The sequence below is a fragment of the Oryctolagus cuniculus genome, chromosome 19 (genome assembly GCF_964237555.1).
Source record: "Oryctolagus cuniculus chromosome 19, mOryCun1.1, whole genome shotgun sequence".
Taxonomy (NCBI): domain Eukaryota; kingdom Metazoa; phylum Chordata; class Mammalia; order Lagomorpha; family Leporidae; genus Oryctolagus; species Oryctolagus cuniculus.
In genome coordinates this window covers 59,059,566-59,078,302 of record NC_091450.1, presented here as the reverse complement: position 1 = coordinate 59,078,302, position 18,737 = coordinate 59,059,566, and the positions used below count along the sequence as shown (strand labels likewise).

Genomic DNA, 18,737 nt, shown 5'->3' with positions numbered 1-18,737 from the left:
TTCATTTCCCTTGGGTAAATTCCCAGAGATGGCTGGACATACAATAGATCTGTATTCAGGTTTCAGAGGTATCTCCATACTGTCTTCTGTATTGGCTTTGCCAGCTTACATTCCCAAACAAAATGGCATTCTGGGGGGAAGCAGAAAGTAACAAGAGCAAATCTGACATTTCTTGGGCAGGTAGCAGGAGTTAAAAAGAAATATTTGTTGGTATACCTGATAGCTGAATCTGTAAAACAAAGTATCCTCATTAAAAACTGACAAGTGGCACAAAGGCATCCATGTCTGTTATCCAGCAGATACAAACACATTTTGAGTTACTTAAGGGGTGTGTATTATGGTACAATGAGTTAAGTCATTACTTGTGATGCTCACGTCCCATATGGGAGTGCCAGTTTAAGTCCTGGCTACTCTGATTATGATCTGGTTTCTTACTGGGAAGGTACATGATGATTGTTCATGTACTTGCATCCCTGCCATCCAGGTGGGGAATACACATGGAGTTTCTAGCTCTTGGCTTTGGATTGCCCAACTCTGTTTTAGGCATTTCAGAAGTGAACTATCAGGTGAAAGCACGCTTTCTCCTTTCCAAACAAATAAAACTTTAAGAAAAGTTTCTTAAGGATAGGCATTGTAGTGCAGTAAGTTAAGTAACTACTTGCAATGTCCACATTCCATATTGGAGTGGCTGGCTTGAACTCTGGCTGCTCCATTTCTGATCCAGCTTCTTTATAATGCTATTGAGATCCAGTTGATGGCCAGGTGTTTGGGGCACACTAGCCTGGTGGGAGACCCAAATGGTATTCTGGGCTCCTAGCTTTGGTTGGCCCAGCCCTGATTACTGTAAGCATTTTGGGATTAAGCCAGTGGATGGAATCTCTCTCTCTCTCTCTGCGTGTGTGTGTGTGTCTATCTCTCAAAATGAAAATAAGAAACATTTTATGAGTTATTTTAAATAATTATCATGCATGAAGTTACTTCAAAAAGTTCAAGGAAAGTAAAATAGAAGATTAGTTTATTTTGTTACAACATTTTGAAATCTATATATGGTTTTTTCAAGCATTAATATGCTTATTTTTCTTATCATTTATTATATTAATTGGTTAACAAAGTAAAATTTTCCCAAATACTGATTTATGGGGAATGCTTAAAAACAGCACACTAAACATTGAGTTTCACAAAAAGTGACCATTCAATAATTTCTTTAAATGTAATCCTATTCATTATTTTAAGCTTAATGCAACAATAATTTAATATAATAAGCTAAAAACACTTATAAACTGTATACCTTGGACTACAAAATGTATTTCCATAGCCAAATATGGCTTTAGTCAAATACACATTTCCACAATAAAAAAAATACTTACAAATGTTAACAAAACACAACCTTAACTCCATGAACATAATCAACTTCTTTTTTTTAGACTTTTATTTAGTAAATATAAATTTCCAAAGTACAGTTTATGGATTACAATGGCTTTTTCCCCCAAATAACTTCCCTCCCACCTGCAACCCTCCCATCTCTCACTCCCTCTCCCATTCCATTCACATCAAGATTCATTTTCAATTATCTTTATATACAGAAGATCGATTTAGTATATATTAAGTAAAGATTTCATCAGTTTGCACCCACACAGAACATAAAGTGTAAAATACTGTTTCAGTACTAGTTATAGCATTAATTCACATTGGACAACAAATTAAGGACAGATCCCAGTTTAAAAAAAAAAGGCCATCAAAGAAGGAGGTACCTTTCTCTGAAGGGAGGAGAGAACTTCCACTTTGACTATGACCATGTTGAAATAAGATCGAAGTCGGCAAACTCAAAAGGCTTCCATAGCCTTGGCAACTCATGACTAGAGCTTAGGGAGATTACTGACACCATAAAGAAGAGTGTCAAATTGTTAAGTCAACAACAGGAGTCACTGTATACTTACTCCTCATGTAGGATTTCTGTCCATAATCAGCTTCTTAAATAATGCCTTTAATATTATCTCTGCACATGAGCTCTCTGAAATCTTCACAAACAGCATATTGTAAGTCCCAAAAACTTTTAAATTAAAAACAATCTTTTAATGAGAATCCAAGATGGCTGAATAAGAAAAAAAATGCTGATTTTGCCCATGGGAAGATAACAGAAGAAAAGCTCAGGAAGTGCCTTCCTAGGGGAGAGTTGCAGAGAAGTTTTCAGGAGAAATTCCACAGAAAGAGAGACACCATGGAGCAGTATGGACAGGAAAACATGCAGCAGTGAGTGAGGACAGCACCACAACTGCCATAGCTGGGGGCTGGAGGAGATGCCATCTGGGAGCAAGGTGAGAGGCAACTGTGGCAGCCTGTGTCATTGGTGATAGTGCCTGAGGGAGAATCTTATGGACCACACTGACTTAGCATCCAGCTTGGAGTTCTGGCAAGGGGCAGGGTTCCCACTTAACTCTGTGAAGGGAGAGCACACTGGTTTCTTACCATCTTCCTGTAAATGTACCCTGGTGACTAGCAGGAAGAAAGTGCCATCTTAACAGTGTGAGTAGAGACTGCTGTAGCTAATGCATATATGCAACTAGGGGATTTTATCAGAGGGATAAATCTGCTGTCCCCGGGCCGGTGCTGCAGCTCACTAGGCTAATCCTCTGCCTGAAGTGCCGATACCCTGGGTTCTAGTCCTGGTTGGGGCACCGGATTCTGTCCTGGTTGCTCCTCTTCCAGTCCAGCTCTCTGCTGTGGCCTGGGAGGGCAGTGGAGGATGGCCTAGGTCCTTGGGCCCTGCACCCACATGGGAAACTGGGAGGAAGCATCTGGCTCCTGGCTTTGGATTGGTGCAGCACGCCAGCCGCAACATGCCGGCTGTAGCAGCCACTTGGGGGATGAACCAATGGAAAAAGGAAGACCTTTCTCTGTCTCTCTCTCTCTCTCTCTCTCACTGTCTAACTCTGCCTGTCAAAAAATAAAAATAAAAAATAAAAAAATCTGCTGTCCCCACTGACTTAAGTCTCCCCTGTAGAGTATGCATGTGTCTGGGCACCCACTTAAGACTATGAGGTACCCCCCCATACACACACACATACTCTAAAACAGGATCCTGGTTTCAAACTGCCAAGGTGGAGTACCAATAGGCTGCTGGCTCTGGGAATGCCTCTGTTCTTTCCATGGACAGGACAGGCTTACAGAGCTGAGAGCAGCTCTCCTGTAGTCTGTGACTATGGGGACCTTGTGCAATATGACTAATGGGATTCTGTGACTGCACAATAAGGTGTGGGGTATGGTTGGGTCTCTGAACATTCACTGTGTCTGGCTTCAGAGGCTCAGAATTCCCAGAGTACCGAGGGTTGACCCATTCCTGAGGTTTCCATGTTCACACTGAACACTGCACAGATCATTTGTGTAGTGCATGTACCTGCATGGAGGGGGGGGGATTGTAGCCACTGTTGGGTAACCCAAGGCATAGATGATCTTGGAAGGTAGGAGTGAGGCTGTGATTTCTCCAGCTGACATGATCATACTCTCCCAACTCCTGAGAATACAGGAAATCTACCAGATACAAGTTGGTATCACCCTGGACTCTTGACCCACTCTCATGCATTGCCCAGAGCTCCCTGGCCCCATGAAGCGCACACTTCTGTATATCACCTGAAAGAGCAGACACTCCACTAAGCCACAAGGAAGAATTGGAAGATAAAAGCCATTAGAGGAGAACACCGACAAATGTCTCCAAAAATGCCAAAAAGTAAATGCAAAAATATAAGGAACATGCACAAGGAAGATAATACGTCTCCCCTAAAGGAACACAACACTTCAATATTAGAATTAAACATGAAGAGGTTAATGAAATGCATGAAATAGGAATTCAAAAAAATTATCATAAGCTTACTCAAAACTTACATATACATGAGACAAAGAAATCTATACATGACATGAATGAAAAGTTTTGCCAAGAGATAGAAGATGTATCAAACTGAAATACTATGAATGAATAATTCAATATTTCAAGTAGAAAACACAATGTAGGGCCTTAACAACAGATTTGGTGAAGCAGAAGAAATATCCTAGGTAGAAGAAAAATACTGGGAAATATCTTATTAAAACCAAAAAAGGAAAAAAAAATTAGAAAACTAAAACTAGTGTTTGAGGATTATGGGACACTATCAAACAACCAAACATATGTGTCTTAGGTATTCCTGAAGGTGTGGAATGGATTAAAAGGCATTTTCAGCAAAATAATAGCGGAAAACTTCCCTAATTTAAAAAAAGATAGGGACATCAAAGTGCAAGAATTACATAGAACACCTAATAGACATGATCAGCAAGTGAAACAGTAAACATGAAACATTACAGTCAAACTTCATAAGTAAAACATAAATGTTCTAAAATATGCATGAGAAATGTCATATTACCTTCAGAGATTTCATAGTAAGACTGCAAGTTCAAGTCCCAGCAGCTCTGCTTCGAACCCAGCTTCCTGCTAACATACCTGATAAAGGAGCAGAGGATGGCCTAAGTTCTTGGGCAAATGCACAAATGTGGGAGACTCAGATATGTTCTTGGCTCCTGGCATCAGCCTGGTGCAGCTCTGACCATCACAGCCATCTGGGGCGTGAACCATCTCATGGAAGAGATATCTCTCTCCCTCACTCTCTTTCCATCTCTCTCTCCCTCTCTCTCTCTCTTTCTCTCTCTCTCTCTCTTTTATCTGCCTTTCAGAAAAAAACAACTATGGACCATAAAGATGGTGAGAATGGGGAACTCTGCACATGGGTCTATGTAGGGAGGAGCGTGCAGCAACAGAGCTGAGGGGCCAGCTAGAAAATACCAAGAGGCCCTAGAAATCCAGATGTCCATCCAGGGGTTCAGGTTGCATCTTAATGCTAAGACTTAGCTCACTCTGAGAAATTCCCAGAATACATAAGCAGCACTGTCACTGAATGATGGCCAGACCTATCCAGAGGGGGCCTCCAGATTGCTGGGGGACCCCAAGGAGCCCTTTACCTTAATTCATGCATCCTTGTGCTGTAGTGTCTCCTGGTTACTGGCCATGATGCTGCCTGGCACTGTTGATGACCTGCAGGGCTTCTGTAAGCTCCAGCAGCCCCCAGATACTTGCTACCTTCCCCATGGGCTGCAGCCATCCTACTGGGGCCATGCTATACTGACAGGAAAGGCCCCCATTATGGAGGGCTCTGCATGGAGCTGTTTTGTGGCACTTGGCTTACCAGAGTTGGTAGGGACAATAGGGATTCTCAGGGTTCCTGTTGCTCTCCATTTTGGTGGCCATCTGGAAGAAGGGCAGGAGCTGCTGAGCCGTGATTTGCTGTATGACCCAGGGCTAGTTGTGGGGTCATATTGGATGTTGTGCTTCAGTATCAGTAGGGGTATGATCCACAGAAGGTAACACTGCTGGCCACGGGGTTTGTGTTGCACATCCTGTATGAGAAAGTTTTTCAACTGGGACCCAGGCATGCTCCAGCTGGAGAGGACCTGACCCTACTAGGCACTGACACTGGGCTACTGCTTAACATTGTCTGGAGCTTCCAGGAGGCCTGGAACCTAACCCTGCAGCTGGTCATTGCCCTCTGCCTCATGCACCACTAGGTGGGCATGGCTTTCATAGGTGGTCTTGTCTTGGCATTGCTGCTGATGCCTGTCAAAAAAAAATGACTGGCATGTGCATCATGGCCTGCTCTTCCTTCCACAGACCTGTGTATAGTTTCCTATAAACCAGGATGTGGGGGCATGATCTTCTCAGTAGGCTGTAGTCTGAGAGGTGGTGATGCCACTTCATCTGCACCTTGTTCCCCAACACTCCATTTCTCCAGAAAAGTTGCACCTCTCCCTTATCTTCAGGCAGCTCTCTCCTAGCCAGTCCAGACCATTGGGTTTGTCTTTTCATGGACCTCAGGGGCTATGGAGTACAGAGGAGGCCATGGGGTTTATCCAGCATCCCCCAGGCTAAGGGCCTGGGGGAGAGGCCAAGCCCTTTCTAAACTTTGTGAATGGCATATAAAGTCCTCTCAGTCCTGCTGAGAAGCAGTCACAGCCCATGACTCTCACTGCAGCAAACATGGTAGAAGCATACACAGAATGGAAACTCCTAGCCAGGTGACTCCTGAGCTGTAAATGTTCCCTAGCTTTTGACCAACCCCTTCCCCCACAGCTCAATCCAGTGTTCCCTATCACTAGCTGAATTGTCTCTGTCACAGTTGCCTCATGGTTTTGCCTTGTTCTGGTTTTTCTTCCACTAGTTCAGGAAAGACAAGGCTAGAATGTTTCAAATGAATTTTATAATTATGTTTCTTGGGACTTTTGGGATGTAAGCTATATAAAATTATATAAGTATATAAACCCACTGGAGCTACCTTAAACAATGAAGAATCTATACCAGGGACTTCAGATGAATTGTTAGGATCCAAAGGGGATAGCACAGCTGGGCCTTAGAAATAGCCTGGAACCAGGTCTCAACCTGCAGAAGCTCTCTGCCTTCTGCTTGCCTCTATGTATTTTCATTGTTCGTTTCCCAGAGACCCACTTTCTGCTGAACAGAAGCTGAAGAAACTACCAGGGCCAGAGTCATGGCACAGCAAGTAAAGCTGCCACCTGTGACATGGGCATCCATATGTGCATCAGTTTGTGTCACAGCTGCTTCACTTCTGATCCAGCTCCCTGCTAATGACCTGGGAAAAGCAGTGGAAGATGGCCCAAGTGGATGGGCCCCTGCTACCCACATGGGAGACCCGGATGAAATTCCTGGGTCCTGGCTTCAGCCTGGCCCAGCCCTGGCAGTTATGACCATTTGGGGACTGAATTAGTGATAGAAGCTCTCTTTCACCTACCCCCACCACTGCCATAACTCTTTTAAGTAAATAAATAAATATATATATATATAAATTAATTAATATTTTTTAAAAAGCAGAAAGAAGTTGCTTCTGGGACCTAACCCACTTTCCCAGGGTAGGGCTCATCTGAGTCTGGTGCCCAGTAGATGAGTCTTTGGCAAGCATGGTGGGGGCATCACAGATGAGCAGCTTCTGGAAGCCTGGATTGTCTCTAGAGAAGAAAGATGTTTTGATTCTTTTTCAGCAGGGAGATAATTCTAGGAATGTGTGTTACTGCTAAGAAATTGAGGGAAAACATAGGAAATAACAGAATTGGGCAGTTGTACCAAAAGCCCAGTCTTTTGCTTAGAGACATTGAAAGTGTAGCTGCAGCTGATTTAACCCAGCATCCAGACGCTATGTGTCAGACACCTTTTAGGGGTCAGCATTCCCAAAAGTAGAAGAAATAGCCTCTTGGGGAAATTTTCCATCTGGGAAGGGGAAGAGCATCAAGAAAGTGGGTCATTATAATCTTTAGACCAAAAGGATATCAGTGCTGATGGAAGAAAGAAATGGAACGATTCTGTATCTATTAGACCTCAGAAGAGGGAGCCAGAGAGAAGCATAACCTGGATGAGGGACTTCTTAACTCCCAGGTTGAAGAGAATGCCACCTGAGCTAGAGAGATATGACAGCTTCTGAGCTATAGCCAAAGGGCAATTTCTTCCCTCCCTGATCCAGAAGGAGTTCGCCAAAATGTGCACCCCTCACTGCCAGCAGCTGCCAACTCAGAGTCATATGACACATTAAGGGGACCCTGTATAAAAGGCAACAATCCAGGAGGCTACTGAGGTCCCCATGATGCTAGCCTGGCTGTCTGAGGTTATGTGTGTGTGTATGTGTATGTGTATGTGATTGTGTGTGTGATTGTGTGTGTATGTAAGTATATGTGTAAATGTCTATGTGTGTATATGTGCATTTGTGGTGCATATTTGTGTGTTTTTGTGTATGTGTATATATGTGTGTGTTGATGTGTGTAGGTATATATGTATATATGTGTATTTGTGTGTTCGTGTACATATATGTGTATTTGTGTGTGTTAATGTATACATGTATGTGTATGTGTGTGGATATGTGTGTATGTTTGTCTATGTGTGTGTGTATACTTGTGTATGTGTGTGTGTGTGTGTGCACACATGCATGCATCAGCTGTCCAAGGGCTTTGGCCTGGCCACTCAGAAATCCTGGATCCAGTTTGATGCCATCCAGGACAACATCCTTTCCAGGAAGACATTTGATGCCCAGCTGTACAGGGAAGTGCAGGAGGCCTACATCCTCCATGACAATCTCAGGGTGGGTGCCTGGTTTTGAAACTTGACTGCCTGCTTGCCCATGTGTCCCTGATACTTCAAACAGAAACTTGCATCTCTGTAAAGTGGCTGCTTCTATTCTAGCATCATTTATCTAGAACTGAGTGTCATGTTTTGGTCCTTCTAGGGTATCCAGTGGTTTAAGTCCTGCCTCCTCATAAGGCCCAGAGGGGTATTGGTGACTGGGAGTTCCTCCAGAATCTTAGAGAGCCTTAAATCATCTAGGGCCAGGGGAGGATTTCCCCAGACTTAGTTCTGCACAAGTCTTGGTACCCATTTGACTCAGGAGGGCCTCCCACATCTCCCACTGGGAGAGTCAAAAATGTCATTCAGAAGCCTAACAAAATCTGCTATAAGCTCATTAGATTCCCCCTTGCCCCATTCCAGAGTATTGAACTCATCAAGGAGGATAATCTCCCATGATTTCTCCACTCAACTCCATGTTCCCTCCAAGACTATCATCATCTCTACCCCACAAGGTAAATGTGCAGCTTCCCTAGATGGGGGGCCCTTTGGCATCCTATGATCATCGATCATTTCCCAAATGTCTGCTGTGTCCAGAGCATTATTTCAGGCACTAAGAATGAGGTGAATAACAAAGCTTACCTCTCAGGACACTCACTGTCTGGTGCAGCACACTTAGTTCATCCTCTGGGTTTTGGGGCCCTCTAGCTTAGTAGACCACTCTTAAGGCCCTAGGAGGGCTCAGGGTACATTCCTCCACTAGAGACCTATGAAAGCTGGGAAAAGGATATGATACCAAGTTCATGAGGTTGTCATGGGGTTTGAATGAGCTAGTGCCTCTAATGTGCTAGGCTCCTGTTGGGTAAATGCTAGGTGGAATTGGAGTTATGGTGTGTTGCCTCTGATGGACTCACCCATATTTAAGTGCAGTCCTCAAACTCAGTCACTCTCTTCATTTGCCAGGATAAGAAATGAGGCACAAGGTACTGAGTTGCTGCAGACTCATCGGAGTGTCTGTGCCATCAGATCCTGCCTGCTGGAGACTATACAGAGTTGGTGGGAGGGTGTAATCCTCAGTGAGGCAGAGTGGGTCTGGAGTGCCCTTGTTCATGCTGTTTACCAGGTAAGTTAAAGGCATGGCACAGGAAAGGAGAAGGGAGGAGAACCAAGCCTTGGACACTAGGCTGTGTGGACACAGGAACACAGTCACCTCTATCCATTTTCTTCCCTCCACATGGTCTTGAGGTGTTGGCCATCCTGTCCCCCTTTTGTAGCTCCAGGAAGAATCAAGGCCCGTCAAACGCCATCATGTGGGCTGAGGCACTGGGATCCATCAAAGCCATGAACTGTCCTTACTTGAGGGATGCCCACTCTCAGGTCTCACCTCCTCTACTGCAGGGGCAGCCCCGTGGTTCTTTCAGGTGTCTTCTCTGACTTGCTTTATATCAGTGCCAAGGAGAACCTATGGTTTCTGGCTAGAGAACTGGGGTCCTGATGCCTTGAGTGTCCCTGCTTCTCCCTTGGAAAATAAGCCGGGTTTCTTCCATGACATTCTGGCTGCTGTGGATACAGATGTGGCCATCCAACTGCTGCACAGGTGCATCCTGGTAGTGTTACTCTGCTTGGAGAGGGCTGATGTGCTGCTGCTGTTGGGGGTTGGGTGCTTGTCCAGGAAAATAGTGTGGGGTAGGAGATGGGCTAATCACAGGATGTATCTGCTCAGGTGTGACAGCAGGAATGTAGATTTTCTACTGTCAGCTCCACCACCCTCCACTTGTGTCCTGATCTGAGCCATTGCCACCTCATGCCTGTGCAGAACTGGTGTGAGAAAATGGAGAGCTGGGGGAAAGGAGTGCATGAATGAAACATCAAGAGCTTTAAGATTTTTGGTCTTGACTGGATGCTCCTGGAGATCGAGAGGTCCAAGATCTCTAAGAGCAGTCTGATCTTCAGAGAAGAGAAAGCCATCGGGTTTAGAACAGTCTTTTGTTTAAAAAATCTTCTAAAATATTATTACCAATAGGGATATGACCTTCTTTAAGTTCACTAGGAAAGAATCAGGAGGAAACTGGAAACTGGAGAAACAGGGTGCATATACATGGCTGAGACTCCCCACTAAGGAATGCCAACATTGCAGGAAGTGGCTTAACCTATTATTCCACAACACCAGCCCCAATAACTCACTTTTTTAAAAAGAGAATAAAAATAGTACCCAACTTCCAAATCTTGGAAGGATAAAGAGACTATCCAACATCAAGCAGATAGTACAGGGTCTGGACCAAAGGCAAGGGTCAGGATGAGTGCACTTGCATTAACCTCAGAGGTGTCAAAGCTTGAGAAGGAAACAAAGATAAGTCCAGCCAGGGGCAGCTCCTCATTCAGACAGGGGGCATAAGGCTGTCACGTGGACAATCCCTTATTGTCACAGCCAGCTTTCTGGGAGAATGAGCAAAGCCCTAGGCTCCTGAGCCACTCCACCCCCATCCTCCCCTACCCAAGCTGTCCCATATGCACCTGTTACACCCAAACCCCATAGATTGTTGTTGATGTCATGGATCAGAATGTACTAAGCTAGCTGAGAGAGCAAGGACACTGGTGTGAATGCTGCAGTTCTATCTTAGTTCCCCCAGTTGAGTCTCCCACTTGGTTTCCATTCTCTCAACAGTGCTGCCTATTTCCTCTCCTCAACACCAGATTGATGGTCTAACTTCCACATTGCCCAGGGGTCTAGCACTCACCTGCCTGCTCACCAGCACAGCTTTGTGCTCATGCTTGTGCAAACTTGGTGGGCACACACAGTGGTAGTCTCCACTCTCATCATGCATGCACTGCCTTCCATTCTGGCAGGGGCCTGCATGGTACAGATGTGCTCATCTGGAGAGGAGATGGGACAAGTGGGATGGACTCTCACATCTGGCTCCCAGACCTGCTTGGGCCCCACTTGCAGGCCCTCCAGACCCATGACTTGGTGAGTGTGGCTCACACCAGAAGCCTACTGTAGAGCGTCATGGTGTTTGGGGGATGAGGGCACAATGTTGAATTTGGAGTTAGGAGAATCCTGGCCGGCTATGTCCCTCTGTCTCACTCAAACTGTCTTTTCTGGGCCATGGTTTACTCATCTGTGAAATAAGTACAGTTTTAGAAACTACCTTTCCTGCCTCTAAGGTTATGTTAAATATTGACTTAAATAAGATAGATAAACATTTAAAAATAATTAAATATCATGTATCTGAGGGTTTGAGCAGAACACAATAGGTACTCAATAATCTTAGATCTTCCCTGGAGACACAGGAGGTCCCCAGCCCCCAGCTCCCCTCCTACCTTTGTCATAGCACTTGCTTGCCCAGCCACTGTAGCAGATGCAACACCAGGACGGGGTACAGGGATGCTGGCACATGGCATCTTCATGAAGTGCTTGCAGTACAGCCAGTACAATCTCAGGTCACACCTGACAGGGAGAAGCACAGGTTCAGGATTCTGGGTATGGGGTGTGATGAAAGAGGCAGAACTTGCTTTTAGAAACAGCGGAGCATTCGACTGTCTCTAAGGGAAAGCAGACTGGTCCCAGGAAAGCAGACTGGGGCTGTGTATAGGACACACATGGGACCAAATCACCAGATAGTAGTGTCAAAGTCCTGGTTCTTTATTCTAACACTTCTGAGCCTCCACTTTTATCATCTGTAAATTGGTGATATATCTCTGGAGATTAGGATTAAAAAGAAAAAGATGATGTTTGTAAATGTAAATGCCAATCAGCATCATTTCTGGCATTTCTGAGACCACCTGAGTGTTTAAAAACTGACCATGAATTTCCACATGCAGAAGCATGAAGCAAGACCCATACCTTACACCTTACACAAAAATCCACTCAACATGGATTAAAGAACTAAATCTACAACCTGACACCATCAAGTTATGAGAGAACATTGGAGAAACCCCACAAGATATTGGCACAGGCAAAGAGTTTCTGGAAAAGACCCGGGAGGCACAGGCAGTCAAAGCCAAAATCAACTATTGGGATTGCATCAGATTGAGGAGTTTCTGTACTGCAAAAGAAACAGTCAGGAGAGTGAAGAGACAACCAACAGAATGGGAAAAAATATTTGCAAACTACGCAACAGATAAAGGGTTAATAACCAGAATCTACAAAGAGATCAAGAAACTCCACAAAAACAAAACAAACAACCCACTTAAGAGATGGGCCAAGGACCTCAATAAACATTTTTCAAAAGAGGACATCCAAATGGCCAACAGGCACATGAAAAAAATATTCAAGATCATTAGCGATCAGGGAAATGCAAATCAAAACCACAATGAGGTTTCACCTCACCCCGGTTAGAATGGCTCACATAGAGAAATCTACCAACAACAGATGCTGGCGAGGATGTGGGGAAAAAGGGACACTAACCCACTGTTGGTGGGAATGCAAACTGGTCAAGCCACTATGGAAGTCAGTCTGGAGATTCCTCAGAAACCTGAAGATAACCCTACCGTTCGACCCAGCCATCCCACTCCTTGGAATTTACCCAAAGGAATTTAAATTGGCAAACAAAAAAGCGGTCTGCACCCTAATGTTTATTGCAGCTCAATTCAAAATAGCCAAGACCTGGAACCAACCTAAATGCCCATCAACGATAGACTGGATAAAGAAATTATGGGATATGTACTCTTTAGAATACTATACTGCAGTAAAAAACAATGAAATCCAGTCATTTGCAACAAAATGGAGGAATCTGGAACACATCATGCTGAGTGAAATAAGCCAGTCCCAAAGGGACAAATATCATATGTTCTCCCTGATCGGTGACAACTGACTGAACACCAAAAAGGAAACCTGTTGAAGTGAAATGGACACTATGAGAAACGGTGAGTTGATCAGCATATCCCTGTTAATGAACAACTTAATACATTATCCCTCTTCGTATTTTTTTTTGTCTGTTCTACTTAATACTACTGGTTTAATTCTGTAATTAATACACAGTTATTCTTAAGTGTTAAAATTTAACTGAAATGTGATCCCTGTTAAACATAAGAGTGGGAACAAGAGAGGGAAGAGATGTACAATTTGGGACATGCTCAAGCTGACTTGCCCCAAATGGTAGAGTTAGAAACACACCAGGGGATTCCAATTCAATCCCATCAAGGTGGCATGTACCAATGCCATCTCACTAGTCCCAGTGATCAATTTCAGTTCACAATTGATCATAACGAAAGGACTAAGAGTCCAGGGGAGCACATAAACAAGTCTAGTGCCTGCTAATACTAACCGATAGAATAAATAAAGGGGAGAGTGATCCAACATGGGAAGCAAGATACTCAGCAGACTCATAGAATGGCAGATGTCCTAAACAGCACTCTGGCCTCAGAATCAGCCCTAAAGGCATTCAAATCTGGCTGAAAAGCCCATGAGAGTATTTCAGGCATGGAAAGCCAAGACACTCTTGGGGAAAAAAAAACCCTAAATGAAACCTAAATGAAAGATCTCTGTGAGTGAGATCCCAGTGGAAAGAACAGGTCTTCAAAGAAGGAGGTACCTTTCTCTGAAGGGAGGAGAGAACTTCCACTTTGACTATGACCTTGTCTAAATAAGATAAGTGTCAGAGAACTCAAAAAGCTTCCGTAGCCTTGGAAACTCATGACTGGAGCATAGGGAGATTACTGATGCCATAAACAGGAGTGTCAATTTGTAAAGTCAACAGCAGGAGTCACTGTGCACTTACTCCTCATGTAGGATCTCTGTCCTTAATGTGCTATACATTGAGATTTAATGCTATAACTAGTACTCAAACAGTATTTTTCACTTTGTGTTTCTATGTGGGTGCAAACTGTTGAAATCTTTACTTTTGTATACTAAACTGATCTGTATATAAAGAGAACTGAAAATGAATCTTGATATGAATGGAAGGGGAGAGAGGGCAGGAAAGGGGAGGGTTGTGGGTGGGAGGGAAGTCATCGGTGGGGGGAGCCAATGTAGTCCATAAGCTGTACTTTGGAAATCTATATTCATTAAATGAAAATTAAAATAAATAAATAAATAAATGGGAAAAATGTTAAAAAAAAATAAAAACTCACCATGAAAGGCCATCAGGAGGGGGCCAGCGCCATGGCTCACTTGATTAATCCTCCACCTGTGACACAGGCATCCCATATGGGTGCTGGGTTCTAGTCCCAGTTGCTCCTCTTTCAGTCCAGCTCTCTGCTGTGGCTTGGGAGGGCAGTGGAGGATGGCCCAAGTGCTTGGGCCCTGCACCCGCATGGAAGACCAGGAAGAAGTACCTGTCTTTGGCTTCAGATCGGCACAGCACCAGCCATGATATGTCCATTTGGGGAGTAAACCAACGGAAGGAACACCTTTTTCTCTCTCTCTCTCACTGTCTATAACACTGTCAAATCAACTTTTTTAAAAAGGCCATCAGGACTAACCTCCTGTCCCTTCCAGAGCATACATCTGACTCATCTCATTAAAAGGCTTCCAAAGATGTATCAGGAGGACTTCAAAATGTTATTGGGAAATGTGTATTGTGAACATTTTGTGCATGAATTTCAAAAATATTTGCACAAAGTAAATTTCTCATATAGCTCTATTTCCCACAAGGTTTTTGAAGTACCCTTGACAGCCCCCAACATTGCAAGATAAGTGAGAAACCTGCCTGCCAGCTCCCTTCCTTATGTGCAGAGCTTCTCTGCTGCCACGGGATCTGCACCCCCCTGCAAGTCAACCACAGAGTGACCCGTGAGAGAGCCTCTTCTCAGCAGAACCCCCACCCCAGCCTCTCTCCCAGGCTAACCCATGCCTTCCCTCCTTCCTGTTCTCCAGATTCCTGTCAAGCTTCAGGCCTCTCTGCCCAAGCAGCTTGAGAGGCAATGTGTCAGACCCTCTGAATCAGGCTTAGGAGGAAAGCAGAAGAAGCATAAGGCAGGAAGGTGAATGGGAATGGTGGTAGTGGTGCTGGTGCTGGTGGTGGGTGGGGATCAGGCTGGCCAGTTTGCTGCTGTCTTGGTGCCATAAGACTGATAGGCTGTGAACAGCAGTGTCTCAGGCACTGGAGCCTCTGTCCTGGGGCTCGGCCTGGTCGTGAGTGAGCAGGGCTGGGGAATGGGGAGTGAATGGTTTAGGGGTACTTATTCCAGGGGACCAGGGGCACACAGCAGCCATGGCCCAGGTTACAATGCAATAGATTGATGAGGAATGGGAGAGTCTGAGTCAGTATATGGCTGCCTAAGATGCAGGACTCGGGAGAGGATTCCTGTTTCCAAGAAGTGGGTGGGCACAGCTCTGGGAGGGAGCACAGAGTCGTATCCTATTCCAAAGGGACCACCTGGCTCTGGCCTGAAGGTGGCAGCGGCTGCAGTGCCGGCTCTGGCCGCCAGGGGTCATCATGCAAGCGAGGATGTCCAGACAGAGCTGAGACCTGGGCCCAGTGGCCTTGCTCACATCCGCAGGCTGACTCTGGGTCTGCAGAATGCTCAACCGGCCCAGGAGAAGTAGGCAGCCACAGCTCCGCGGGCATGGTCTGCGCGGAACGGAGGGATGGACTTGAGGACACCTGTGGGAGGACGCTGGCAAGGAGGTGGCCGGAGCAGAAACAGCAGCAGGGATACGGGTTTGAAGTGACAGGAGCCAAAGAGGGAGAGGGGCGCTGGGAAAAGCTAAGGCGGTGAAGGCATCGGGAGGGTTGGGATGGGGAAGGGTTGGGCCTGCGGGAGACTGGAGACAGACACCCAGAGAGGGGTCTGGGGGATGAACGCGACTGATGGGCAGCACACAGGCGTGGTCGCAGGAATGGGGGGGCTGGGATCGCGGTAGGGAAGGAGGAGTCCGCGGGGATGAGGGCAGGGTCGAGAACTGATCACCCGCACGGAGTGGACAGGGGGCCTGAAGGAGCGCGGGATCCCGGTTCCCGGCGGGCGGTCCCCACTCTCCTCCTCTGAGATCGCCTCCCCCACTGCCCTTTGGCACTGCCGGTTCTCATCTCCGCCGCGGTGGGCTCCCAGACAGCGCAGAGCCTGGGATGTCCTTGGTGACCCGAGCCCCACGCGCCCGTGTGCTGGAGGTCTTTGCCCTAGGCAGGCAGGAGGCGCGCCCCCAGAGCGCAGAGGGAGGCCGGATCCGACAGGCTCCGAGGATGGCCGCCCCTAGCCAGCCGCAGGGCCAAGCCCCTCTAGGCGGCTCCCTTGCCAGCCCTGTGGTGGTGGCGGCTCCCGGAGCAGGCTTGGTGCCCAGTCAGGGGAGCTTGTACCCGCTGGACCGCCCTCCACCCCGGTCGCGCCTACCTCTCCTGCGCCTCTCCAAGCCACTCTTGGTTCACACATTCCCTCTCCTTCTGAGTCCCAGGCCTCTAGACTCCAAAGGCAATGACCCTGGCTTTCTTCCATGAAAGGCGGAAACGGGAGCAAATCATGACCCTGCTATTCTCCCGTGGCCCATTCCCCCTTTCCTGAACACCCTATCACGTGCCTCTTTTGTACCCCAGGGACACTCGGAGCACCCGCCCTCCCCACTCACCAGGCCTTATCTCTTCCATTTCGGTGCACTCTCATCAGCCTGCTCCTGACCTTCCCAGCTTTCTCTCTCCTTCGGGTCTACAGCCGTCCAGGACCTACCCATGCCTGTCTAAATATCACCGCAAGTCTCAGGCTCCCCACCCCATTGCTTTCTGTGGTCAGCTCTGGGAAGGCTCCCTGCATTATGAACGCCCCCTGACTATCACTGGGCCCCTCTTCTGCACCCCAGCACATCCATCCTGGGCTTCAGCCTCTCCTCCACTGCCCAAATCAAAGCTCAGATTGGGAGAATTACAAAAGGGAATGCACCCTGCTAGGTCTCATCACACCTCCAGCTTAGGGCACAGACACCTATGCAAATCCAATCCCTCAGACAAACTTCATTTGCTCAGGATTAGAGCGTAGAGGTCAGGAACTCTGCCACCCATCTCTGACCCTCCTGGTACAGATCTCACCATGTTTTAAGTGCCACACGTGGAGATTTCACATCTTAGAGCCCCTGAGGAGCCCTTATGCTCCTGTGCCCTGCAGTCTCCCTGGGGTGTGCACCCACCCCTACCCACTTTCCAGACATCTTACTTTCAACTCTGGTCACCTCGCTGAGTAATGACGTGGATCTGTCATTATTTTTCAGTGAAAGATTGCAAACAGACTATAATGTCAAATATTATGCAAGCATATTACGGTGTGGCAATACCATGTGATTTTTAAAAGTCATGAAAAGAATACGTTAAATGGGGAAGGGCCATAAATAAAGCAGAACTTACTCCCTCATTGGCAGTGCCTTTCTAGGTTTATGGAATTCAGATTTGTTTTTTCTTATTGATCCTTTTGATCATTTCTCCTTTTTAAAAAATGATTTTTTAGACTAAAGTAAAAAAATTAAATTATCATTCTGCTAATTTGATAAAATCATAAGTATTATGACTTTGAGCCTTTTTCCTACTCAAATATTTTTACACATGTATTAGCATAATGTACCTACAATGTTTTATCCTGTATTTTAATAAATTACTGATTTATTTGAGAGAGAGTCAGAGCAGAAATACCAAGGAAAGAGATCACTTTCACACACTGGTTCACTTCCCAAATGCTTGAAATGACAAGGGGTAGTCTGGGTGGAAGCCAGAAGCCAGGAACTTATCCAGGTTTCCCACATGAGTGACATAGACCCAATTACTTACTCCATCATCTGCTACATCTCTGGGTCTGCATTAGCAGGAAGCTGGAGGTAAGCAATCCAAGAACTGTGATATGAGATGGATGCGTGCTAATAACTAGGCCAAATGTCACTCCATATAATTTATTGATAGCTCTCAAAAACAATTATAGATGACTATGTGATATTGCATAAAACATATTATTTTATTCTGAAATATTTTATTCTTTTATGCAATGTAATATTAAGACAAAGAGGGTAGATTAAATGTAGTTTACAGATACAATTCTAAAATATGACACTTCCCTTCCTCCCTAGCAACCCCCCTCCCTTCACTCTCCCTTCCCTCCCCTTGACTTTCCCCTTCCTTATTTCCTTCTTCGTTCTTTTTTTCAGTATTTGAGGTAACACTACAGTCAACAGGGTAAATGTTCCACTAAATAGATAAACAAGTAAAAAGGCCCTAGTTCAGTGGTGATATAGGCAAGGGCTATAAATAATAATAAAATGGAAAGATGACTATTTCACCCATGTACAGGAAATTCTTAACTAATCACAGATGAATAAAAAATTTTATAAAAGTATTACAACATTTTAAACATTGTTTTGACAAAAATATAAATATTTTGACAGAATGAATGCAACAATACTGATACACACAGGGGTTTCTTCTTTTTTTATTATTTTAAAAATTTTAGCCTCAACACATAAGAGAGAATTTGGGTAATGACATGGCTCCATCATTTCTTCTCCCAATTAAAACGTTGCAACCAAGCTGTCATGGCAAATATTACTGCAGGCAAATAGATTATGGTATTTCAACACTATGTGACTGACAAAAGTTGCCCAAAGAATAGACTAAGAGGTGGAAACACCAGAAATAAAGCAGAACCTACTTCACAATGGTGGTGGATTTCCTGGATGATGGAATTT

The 18,737-nt window shown here is 45.4% G+C and overlaps 1 protein-coding gene across 3 annotated transcripts in view; it reads right to left on the bottom strand.

The window, feature by feature from the left end:
* The window catches only part of LOC127486139 (uncharacterized), a 129,781-nt gene that overhangs the window by 27,963 nt on the left and 83,081 nt on the right, over nt 1-18,737 (bottom strand). For 2 of the 3 annotated variants that reach the window (XM_070063769.1, XM_070063768.1), the window contains exons 2-5: nt 11,462-11,588; nt 8,783-8,916; nt 5,208-5,418; nt 4,392-4,468 (exon numbers count right to left, since the gene is read on the bottom strand). In XM_070063769.1, coding sequence (XP_069919870.1) covers nt 4,392-4,468; nt 5,208-5,269 — 139 coding nt within the window. In that variant the 5' untranslated portion in view covers nt 5,270-5,418; nt 8,783-8,916; nt 11,462-11,588. The remainder of the gene's footprint in view (nt 1-4,391; nt 4,469-5,207; nt 5,419-8,782; nt 8,917-11,461; nt 11,589-18,737) is intronic. The other variant, XM_070063770.1, reaches the window with a different exon arrangement.